Source organism: Alosa alosa, chromosome 12 (assembly GCF_017589495.1).
Source record: "Alosa alosa isolate M-15738 ecotype Scorff River chromosome 12, AALO_Geno_1.1, whole genome shotgun sequence".
Classification (NCBI taxonomy): domain Eukaryota; kingdom Metazoa; phylum Chordata; class Actinopteri; order Clupeiformes; family Clupeidae; genus Alosa; species Alosa alosa.
In genome coordinates, this window is record NC_063200.1 from 4,697,459 (window position 1) to 4,708,734 (window position 11,276).

The 11,276-nt window shown below is 42.9% G+C and overlaps 2 protein-coding genes across 2 annotated transcripts in view; one reads left to right on the forward strand and one right to left on the reverse strand.

The window, feature by feature from the left end:
* nnt (nicotinamide nucleotide transhydrogenase) overlaps positions 1-693 on the reverse strand; it is a 39,300-nt gene extending 38,607 nt beyond the window's left edge. The window contains exon 1 of the mRNA XM_048259713.1: positions 638-693. The gene's annotated coding sequence lies outside the window, so the exon portion shown is untranslated. The remainder of the gene's footprint in view (positions 1-637) is intronic.
* A 3,323-nt stretch (positions 694-4,016) lies between these two features.
* ccdc80l2 (coiled-coil domain containing 80 like 2) lies at positions 4,017-10,871 on the forward strand. Its single transcript, XM_048259414.1, has 7 exons — positions 4,017-5,367; positions 5,586-5,742; positions 5,947-6,080; positions 6,269-6,411; positions 9,067-9,170; positions 9,604-9,684; positions 9,858-10,871. The coding sequence occupies exons 1-7, from the start codon at positions 4,207-4,209 to the stop codon at positions 10,169-10,171; spliced, it is 2,094 nt and encodes a 697-aa protein (XP_048115371.1). The 5' UTR covers positions 4,017-4,206; the 3' UTR covers positions 10,172-10,871.
* The last annotated feature ends 405 nt before the right edge of the window (positions 10,872-11,276 follow it).

Consider the following 11,276-nt stretch of genomic DNA (forward strand, 5'->3'; position numbering starts at 1 on the left):
ATACAGATCAAAAATCCTGACCCCCATCATGAGGTCAACAGTTGTGCGCTAGCTGGTGCATCCTGTTAAAGTGGTGAAGTTAACGTTATAACGTTGAGGTTTTTCATTTATACGTTAGACGTATGCCATAAAGCTACGTGCCAAATCGGTGATATGATATGGTTGACAAAATCCTCCTGAAATCGCTAAAAACGCATGCATGGACAGTGTTAACTTTCTGCGATGCAAAAAGCAGGCCATGCAGTAGCATAACACAACAGACTGCTTTAACGTTAGCTGTGAACAAGTGTTGGCAGGTCATCGCAATTCTAAAGGTATTATAATAACAGAAGTGATTTCAGCTTTGTCGTTGATCACGGGCCGACAGAAAACGTTAGCAAGCTAAGCTATGGCTTTCCTGCTAAGGCACCGTCTGTTCTTGGATTGAGGGCGGGCACGGACACTTTCTTTTTCATTGCAGCTGCCAATGCAATTCTACAATAGCTTACTTGCTAGCTAGCTAGCCAGGACAATCTAATAATGTGCACAAAGCGACAGAATGCAAAAACGATATGTGCATAAGCATACACATACCATTAGGCATGCAATTGAAATGCTTTGAATGACAAAAGTTTACTTTTAAGAAAAAGCAACTGACCTTAGTGACTGGTTTGAGCGTGCAGTGTGAAGTCAAACCCACCACCCGGAAGAAATTGATATAGACTTCTCCGGCACATTTTATTGGATCATATTTAGTTGCCAGAGCAGGAAAGATTCCACGATGTATTTTGGCTATTTATCAATGACTTTCATGAATAATGAATTTCTTTGGTGTGTTTGCAATTATTACATTCTTATCTTACAAGTGGTTAAAGCACTTTTTGAATAAAACAATTTCAAATTAACAAGACATGATTATGTTTTTCTGTCACAGGTCGTTTTGATTACAGCTTAGTGTATCTCATTTAACATATTTTAGCGTAATTTTCATTAATTTTAAAATGTGTGTTGTTTATTCCTCAAATATGCAGCTTATTTTAGAGACCATTATTTATGTTGTATTGATGCAGCCCATTCTTGAGAGGGAAAGGGGTTCAAACCGAACCTCCAAAATAACGTTTGTCCATGGTAATATAGGGCAAATGATATGTGTCTAATGAAAGCTCCAATAATGTCATGCATGTACTTGTCCAGCAGGTGATAGTATTCAGTAGCATTTGTTTATAAGAGGGTAAAACAGGTACATCCATGGAGGCAACAGGCCTACATTATTTTGCAAGTTGTAGCCCTGTACACCAGCAAGTATGGACGCTACAATAACCATGCAGCACAGGTGTGTAAATATGCAGGTGTGTGGGTATGTGCATGTATCAGTGAGACCTACATACATAATGTAATATAATAGTGTGTGTTTGTATTCATTTTTTATGTTAGTTAGTTAGTTAGTTTATTTGTCCTTACATAGGAAATTTGTTTTCACATACCATACAAGCCTCACAGACATGAAATACATAGGTACACACAGTTACGGTTCTTCACCCACCACCCTGTTACCACATACCCCACCCACATAGATGTTAACAGCACATATACAGCACATATATCACAACAGCACATATCCAGCACATACAGTAAACATCACATTACACAGATACAACAGGAAAACCATCACCAGTTGGCATTACAGAGGAATGAGGGCGGCACAGTGATCCATCACCGCTGTGTGTTGTTCAGTGCTGCTATTGCAGAGGGCACAAAGCTTTTCCTAAAGCGTACTCGTTTCCACCCCATAGCCCTGTATCTGCGTCTTGATGGAAGCAGAATGAAGAAGGGATTGAGGGGGTGGGTGGGGTCATGAGCGATGGTCTGTGCTCTGTTCTTGGTGAATTTACTGTTGAGATCTGATAGATTAGGAGTGGGGAGGCCTATTGCTTTGGCTGCGGTATGAGTGATGCGTGTGAGTCTGTTTCTGTTGGCAGCAGTTAGCATGTTGAAAAAGCAGGGAAGGCAGTAGAGGAGGATGGGCTGGACTATGCTTTTGTACAGAAGGAGCAGGTGACAGGGGGCAACAGAAAGTGATCTGAGCTTGCGGATGGCAGAGTCTCTGTTGACTGCGTTTTTGTATGTCAGTGGTGTGTTGCTCAAAGCTGAGTTTATTGTATGTATTTTTATTTATATGTGCTAACATTGGTACATACAGTACCCAGTTTTTAATTTTAAACATTTGTAATCCTTTTGGTGGAACCTTTGTTGCTTGTTGTCTGTTTCATGTCGTGGCTGGTGGTGATCATTCAGGGCTTTTGATCAGGCAGCAGAGGAATGCAGCACATTAGGATGAGAGCAAATGATGTAAAAAGAAACAGCTGTAGAACTGTTTTCTGTAGCCATTTTCTTGCAAAATACTCCATTTTCTGCTCCAAAAAGGATTGTGCTTTCTTGTGACAGGTTTGTTAATGTCCCATATGTTATGTTGTATCTCAAAGATCTTTAGCTCTCATTTTTTAGGCATGCTGAATCTTGCTCTGCTGAATAACTGCTTTTTCATGCGGAAACTTGTAGCCTACTCTTCTCACAAAATGACACCTGTAACCTTGAACCTCTCAGCTCTATTGTGCATTTTTTGTAGAATCATTAATTTTGTTCCACGCAAAAAATGTTTTCATCTATGTTCAAATATGCAAAATAGAATATCAGTCACCACCCATAAGGGTACAATCAACATATCAGAGCATTAGAACTGTTTTGTCTGTGTGTGATGAGGTGCAGCCATGCGCAACCTTTTCAAATCCAGTGTCTCAGATCATGAACACTTGATGGCTGACAATCTTCGCCGTGATTACATGGTTGATTGACCAAACCTGAACAGGGAACTACAGTATGAGATAATCTTTCTGGCACCATGCACGACATGTGTTGTGGGGTATGGCCCCCCACCACAGAGAAACTGTGGATCATTCTGTTGCTCTGCCTCTGCTCTGGAAGCTATTTTGTTATTTTGGGAGAGAGAGCGTTGTGTGTGGATGTCGGTAAACTTTTAAAGCTCCTTTTAAACTACTCAATGCTGTGTGAGGGGCCTGACAAAAGAATTGCTCCAGAACAACACAAGCCCATAATTATTTGCGTTAATAAGTTGATCGAACACTTGGGTCTTGCAGAACAACTTTGTTCCTGGTGATTAGTGTTTCTTTTGATGTGTGTTCTTTTGTAGACGTTGAATGTGTTGTTCATTTGTTCACTGGCGTGGGCATTCAACACAATTGTTTCCTTTTGTGGGATGTGTTGTCCATGTGGCTATTAACAACCATCAGACTTGCTGTTCATTGCATCTCTTTCAACCTTGTGACAAAAAGTCACATGTGTGGTGCAACTGCTCAGCATGTGCTCGCAGTTGTTGTTTTTACCTTTTGTATGAGCTCCACATCTGTGGTTGTCGTATACAGATCCATTTAGGGAGAGCTGGGGCTACTACAGGTCACTTTGAGTTCACACATTTTATGTAATTTTAACCACGTTGCCACAAGTTTTCTCTTAACACTTCCTCATAGAAAATGTGTGCAAATAATCATCAAGTTGTCTTTTGTAACACATTAACTTAACGTCACGACACTGTCTGACATTTAACACATAATCTGATAACCTCTGCGTCTTCAGATACCGTTTATGTTATCTAGGCATGTTTATCTATAGGCTTACTGTAGGTCATAAAATGACCAGGCTGCAACTGCGCTTTCAAATTATGATGTCTATATTCACTCTATGTTCACTCTGCTCTTTGCTAATGAAACTTTCCAATGCATTCATGTATCATTCATGTCACATTTCAATATAACTAAAATAGACTTGTACACATTTGTTTATCATGTGTAGGACATCAGGGCCCTCAGGGAAACACATCCCACAAGTATTTGGTTGTAGGGAAGGTTTTGGGAGAGGAGGGGGTCAGGTTTCAGCCATCCCCTCTCCTATTCCTCATTTGTAACGGGGGTGCGCAGCCCCACACTCTCACTGAGGCTCGCAGGCAGGAGCTGCACATTTGGAGGCTTTGAAGCTGAGAAAAATTCCAGGAGTTTCCTGTAACAAAGAGAGGGTCTAATGTGAACCAGAGGGTGCGAGTGTTCGATCCTCCTGCCTGCTCTCAATATCCTGATGAGTCCTTAGCCACGGCACAGCCTCAGCATCTCAGCGGACTCATATAGTTTGATTGACAGCGTGATTACACCTGCGAGGATGCCTGGGGTGTATCTCCTCCTGGCTTTGATTGCATTCTGGATACACAGCACAGTGCTGGCTGACTCTGAAGCATTAAAGGGCAGGAGGTCCAACTCGAGGGATGGCTCTTCTGGATCTTCCGGATCTTTCCACCAGGGGAACCCCAGGGCGGACCGATCTGAAGAAAGGAACGGTGGATTGGCCCCGGAGCTGGACTTCGTGGCCGAGTTTGCCGGAAAGCACCGCCTGTGGGTGATCACGGCCCCCTCCCACACGGACAACTACCTTCTCATGATGGAGAAGCAGATCCAGGACATGGAGCCAGAGGGGCTCAACTGCCGCCTGGCCGAGAGGGACACCCTCGTCGTCACCATCATCCAGAACGCCATGATGGAAGGCAAACTACGGCGAATCAGCACACAGGGGGACGTCACGGAGGAGAGCTTAGACTCGGACATGGTGACCAAACTGCTCCACTACCTGCAGATCAAGGACCAGACCTTCACAATGCTCATCCTCAAGAAGAATCTCAAGGTGGGCGAGCGTTTCCCCTATCCCGTCCGAGTTGCGGCCATCCTAGAGGTGATCGACCAGCTGCCGGCGCGGAAGCTGGAGAAGGTGGCCCGGAAGGCCTCCACTGAGAAGTGCAAGATCATCAAGAAGAGGCTGGTGGCGAAGAAGCCGACCGCTGTCAGAAGGAGAGTCTTCAGTCCCCAGAGGCAAGGTAATGTCGCGACGGTCAACGCCAACCAACGCAAGCCCGTCGACAAGAAGGTGGCTCTGCGGAGTAAAATCCAGGACATACTCAATGGGCACTCCAGGTATGTCATCCGCAAAGCACCAGCCGTGCCAAAAGGAGCCGATTCCCCGCTGCCATACACCAGTGATGCCAAAGACAACCAGAGAGGAACTGGGAGTCAGAACGGAAAGCGAAGAGGGAGCCAGCATGAAGCCGCCACAGATGTGGAGGAAGCGAGAGATGGGGATACAACCAGTGACCAAACAGCACGGGATCAGAAGAACGAGGAGTCCAAATCCAAAAAGAAAGGGAAAGGAAAGAAGGACAGAAAAAAGAAGGGGAAGAGAGGGGGGAAGACATCAGAAAAAGATGCACATCAGACAGAGGGAGGAATCCTCAAAGACTTCCTACAGAAATTCCAGGGGAAAAGGAGGTTAATGGTGAGGATTCAACACTGTATAGATCACTCTTAGCATTAGTTGCCTCTTCATTTATAATATACAATAATAACGATGTGTTAATACCTGTCACATTCATTAGTAGTAAAAGGTAGTACAAACATTGTTATTTAGCATTTAGTACAATATAGGTCAGTGGATATCTGATAAATATGGCAAAACAGTTTCTGGAATAAATTCTGTGTTCCTTTTCTTCTCAGATCATCTCAGCCCCCAGTAATGTGGAGGCCCCTTATGAAAAACAGAAGGAGCTAAACGAGCAGCATCAGTGTGCCCTAGCTATGAGGAAGGTCTCCATGCTCTCCATACTGGGATCAGAGTCAAACGCCATACTCAACCTCCAACACTATCAGTTGGGTAATATATCTGCCCTCATGTGGAATGTGTTATGTGATCTTGTCTGCTTTTTATGTAGCTTGCGCAGTACTATTATGCACATACAAACTGAGCATGATTGACTGTTTATTTGGGAACTGAGGTGAGCACATGTTTTCTCTCAGAAACATGTCTGTAATTGTGGTGTGATTGGTGTGACATAAACAACACTGTATTATGTTTCAGATTCTGAAACCCCTTTAGAGGCTCAACCTGATAGGATGGCAGATCCTGATTTGATTGCTCAGATGCTGAAAGAGTATGGAGTAACTACAAAAGAATTCTCGATGGTGGTCACAGACTATGATTTAAAACCTAAGGTAAGGTCAAGCTACATCACACTATTTAACCATTCAGTCATGCCTGTACAGTGGACTAGAACCATATTTCTGTATATTTCATTGGAACATATCATCAAAGAAACATACAATGTCACTAATAGCTAATCTATGCAAGTATCTTTTAATGCATATTGTATGAAATAAAATGTTGTTTCACGTTGCTGCAGAGGTCTTTTAAGAAACCAGCAGCTGCAGCGGACCTCAGCCAGCTCATAGACACCTTCCCCTCCAGACAGCCTGAGAAGGAGCAGGAGAGAGGGGCCCCATCCACCTGCTCTGGCTCAAGTGCAGCCCAGAACTCCCTACTCAGGTAACCACCTAACCATCCTCCACCACAGGCCACCCCACACCTGGCCCAGTGAATTGTGGAAGTGGGTCCTGCAGTACCTCTGTAATAAGAGATACATTTAAATGCAATTTAAATGTTGTATGCTTCTCTGTCATACCTTTTTAAGCTAAAATATAGAATGTACTGAATGTAAACACACTGTCTCTAAAACCTAACATAGAGATATTTTGGCCCAGTTTTATATACTGTTAGATACCATTTAACAAGTTGAGTTGACAACTCGATGCACTGCATGCAATTTCCTGCACTTCGCTTTTCTTTCAAGTCTGTTTAATTGAGTGTGTCCTGAATGCCTGAGTATGCAGTGAAAGGCCACAGTCAAGTAATTTTTTCAGACAGAAATTACATCTTGTGCACAGAGAGCACAAACACATCCACTCCACTGCACAGCCACTCCCATGACCCCATTGGTTTACATGCATAGACGTCCTAGAAAAATACAGCTGCTTTGGAGTGAAAATGCAGTTTTTTCTGGGTCCACAATTTTCCTGTGAGACAAATACATGTTGACGGCTGACATCCAGAACTTACAGTATAGGTGCTTTACTTCCCTTTCCTTTGGTGTATGTCAACCTACTGTGGAGTTAAAGGCTCATCAGGAGTGAAATGCTTGCAGTGAGCCAATGTGGCCACAAGCAAACGCACAAAGCATTGTTTCACTGAGCCTTTGACACTATGTATGTCAATCTTCTAGGCTAATTTTCAAGCTAAGGCTGGCTGCTTGGACGGGGCCTAAGCATTTGTTAGCCTAGGCATTTGTCAGCAAAGCCTTTATATATCCATAGTAGTATAATAGTATTTCTGATATGTTGCTGATTGGATCATAAACGGCCACAGCAACAAAGGGGAATGACTGACTCTTCTCTAATAACTGTGTTACATGTTATTATAACTGCCGCGCAGCAATTTTTTTTTTTTTTTTTTTTCGCATGTCCAAATTTCCGTCAAGGATTCCCGGGACACTGAAAGACCGGGGTAGACGAAACTTGGTGGGCATGTAACCCCATATGGATAGCATATCCGCTGGACTGCACCCCCCAAAAGGAGGGTAGGGCAGACACAGTTTTCTGTGAATATCTCAAGAACCGTAAGGTTTAGGAGGACCATTTCTTTTTTGTATGTTGATCTCAAGGGGCCATGTCAACCCATTCCATAACCACTCATTTCATGTATAAGCCACCTAGTTAAACACAAAAAAAGTAAAAATGAGGTGTTGTAATCGCGAGGTATCTGTGACCTAACATAGTCAAAACTGCACGAAATTGGAAGTGTAGGATCATTATGACACCCTCTGAATGCACGCCAAGTTTCGTGGAATTCCGTTCATGGGGGCCACACAATAAATTAATTTATGTTACTATACACCAACTGGCCTGTAGGTGGCGGAGACAGTTTTCTGTGAATATCTCGAGAACCGTGGGGCCTAGGAGGTCCACCTTTTTTGTATGTTGGTCTTAAGGGGGCATGTCAACCCATCCCATTACCACTTATTTCATGTATAGCGCCACCTAGTTAAAAATTAAAAAGCAAAAAATTCACAATGTTTTCATCCCAATATCTCTGGCTGACATGGTCAAAACTGCCTGAAATTGAAAGTGTAGGATCATTATGACACCCTCCGAATGCATGCAATGTTTTGTGAACTTTCGTTCATGGGGGGCCTTACAATAAAATAATTTATGTGTACATTTAGTGACCGTGACACCAACAAGGATTCCCGGGACACTGAAAGACTGGGGTACCTAAACTTGGTGGGCATGTTACCCCCACATGGATAGCATGGAACCATCGTTTTTGTTTTGATCTGTAGCCCCCAACCCCCGTACTGGACCCCGAAGGAGGGTAGGGCAGACACAGTTTTCTGTGAATATCTTGAGAACCGTGGGGCCTAGGGATGACCAATTTTTCCGTGTATGTTTGCCTCCAGGGATCATGTTAACCCATTCCATGTGCACACATGTGCATAAACAGATACACACGCACACACATACATTCACAGTAATCATAATGCATGACACATACTCACACAGTAGACATATGTACGCATGCATGCACATGCACAAACACACATACGCAGGCAAACACACAAGACACACACACACACACACACACACACACACACACACACACATAAACATGTACACACACACATGCACACAATTCAAGAATTTCTCAGAATTATGAACAGGCAAGATGGGGGTGGGGTTGTATAAAATTAATTTTACATGTGAAATCTATGAACTAATCATGTTTTGGTACTTGTTGTCTAGCAGATACCAGTGAGAATTGAGTGTGGATAATGCAATTTAGTGAGACAGTTAGAATCATATAGGCCTTTCAGCGTGATTTATTTTTGTGGAAAAAATGTGCTGAACTGGGCGGCGGTCATATTTTGTACCGCTCTGCGGTACATCTAGTTTTCTATATTTCTGATATGTTGCTGATTGGATCATAAATGGCCACAGCAAGTGAAAGTGATTCATAATGACTGACTGACTGTTATTGTGTTACATGCTCCAAATGTAAAGCACTTTGAGCTTCATTCTGTGTATGAAAGGTGCTATACAAATAAAGCTTATTATTATTATTATTATTATTTTATTAATCTATCTCCAGGTTCATGTCTAAGCGAAGGCTCCTGATCATCTCTGCTCCATCTGAGGATGACTACTCATATCAGCAGCAGCTGCTGGCCATGAGGGGACAGGAGTGTCCCATGGGTGAGCCACTTATTAAGGACACAACATGCATAGTGTACTTTTGAGCAGCAATACCATTTTGTCTTTCAGCAAGAACATTCATTTATAACCATTTTTAGATATATTGGATCTATTGGTATTCATGTAGGTCAGTACTAATTGCGAGACCCATGAGAGGACAAGAGTGTCCCAGTGTCACTCATTATGCAGGACAACTCAACATGCTTATTGTACCTTTGAGCAGCAGCACTATGCAGGGCAATTCAACATGCATAGTGTACCTTTGAGCAGCAGCACCATTTTGACTTTAAGTAAGAGCATTCATTTGTGGTCAATTACTGTCATTTATATAGTTCAATGTTAATTCAGAATAGTTGCTGCCTAGTGACCTTATAAAGATCAGAATACTTCATGTTGCATAGCAACACATGAGCTCCTTGTTATGTACCTGCAGGTATCCGCCATTTTGCCATGCTGAAATTAATTGGGTCAGGACAAACCGCTTCTGGAACAGTGGAGTTGTTTCCACTCAATGGTAAGATACCAGAATATGTGGACTTCTGTAATTCATGTCAGGACTAATTTATATAGCTTTGTGTAAATCGGAGATTTGTTCAAACTGCAATTTTCAACACATGCATGTGTGATAAGAGAAGTTGAGGTTAAGACTGTGCTCTCAGCATTTACCACATTCCTCTTCCTGGGCAGGAAAAAGCCAGACTGAGAAAGAGCCTCTGTCTCAAGACGTGGTGAACGGCCTCCGGGACCAGCTGAAGATCAACAAAGACTACTTCAGCATGGTGGTGGTGGGCAAGGACAGCGATGTGAAGGCCTGGTTCCCCTCTCCCATGTGGTCGCTGGCTAACATCCATGACCTGGTGGACTCCATGGAGCTACGGCAGCAGGAGGAGAAGCTCCAGAGGACCCTGGGAATCCACTGCCCGGAGGACGGCGGGGCCACCGACCACGGCTACGACACGGGGGGCGCCGACAGCTACCTCTACCACCGGCCGGAGGAGTAGAGGGCGGAGGACTAGATAGACAAAGCTGGAGAGACATCCAGGCTGAAGAGCAGCTGTAGAAATCCACAGGACTCCCAGGTAGCAGCTGACTTCAGAACAGATCTGGGGTTTGGCCCTGAACTGGACCATGAGGAGACTCTGGAGGACCAGATCTGATCTGCAGTCAGCTGCCAACTGCTTCCTGGGGAGGACATTAGACAAGGACGGATGGAATACAATAGTACAAGCTAAATAAAATGAAATTACCAGTTGTTATCAGCTTCTCTATTAAAGTTTTTTTCATGTCTCACGGTTCACTTTTATTCCTTCTGTTTATGTTCCTCCTGTACTATGAGATCTGTATTATGTAATAACCTATAATAAACCACATACAACTAAATGCAAATCTTAACTGAAGAAGTTGCATGGAAGGCTACAGTTTGACTCAAAGTCTAAATCTGGTACTGAAAAGAGCATTTGCTTGTTTTCTTGAAATATATCACCGAGTGCTCTGACAGCAATTCTTCATAGTGTTGTTGGCTGAGAGCTGTGACCTGTACTTGTGAAGATACCATCTGTTTCTTAAATCATACCTATGTGGAATGAACCCCATCAAACACTTCACTGTCACAAAACAACTATGGGCCCAGGCTTGCATCGACTCAGACAGCCTCTGAGACTGCAGTACCTATGCACAAGGAGTTTATTTTTGGATGGAGAACATGAGATCATGTAAATCTACTGATAATGAACCAGCAATAAAAATCATATTTACAGTATGATACACATTTGTCCAACTATTTTATTTGGCTTTGCCTATGTTGAATCCATTAATCTGCCTGTTATCATTAGCCTACTTAAAGAATATTTAAGTAGCTTAAAATGGTACCAAAGATCCATAATATACATAAATGCATTTATCAACCGTCTCTGATGGTACATGGCACAACAACATTTAGATAGATCAACAATTAGTCCTTATAAGCAACCCACTGTTTTTAGCATGTTGAGTAACATACCCCACATTTTTGAACTAAGTGCAAAACACTTTTGCAACAATTGCAAAACACTACCGTACATATGATTTCTTACATTAGACACTTAGTTCAAAACTGAAATCTCCTGT

Coding starts and splice junctions, on each gene's coding strand:
- ccdc80l2 (XM_048259414.1), top strand. CDS start 4,207: ATGCCTGGGGTGTATCTCCTCCTGGCTTTGATTGCATTCTGGATACAC. Junction 6,081..6,268: donor ACTATGATTTAAAACCTAAG/GTAAGGTCAAGC, acceptor ACGTTGCTGCAG/AGGTCTTTTAAGAAACCAGC. Junction 6,412..9,066: donor GCCCAGAACTCCCTACTCAG/GTAACCACCTAA, acceptor ATCTATCTCCAG/GTTCATGTCTAAGCGAAGGC.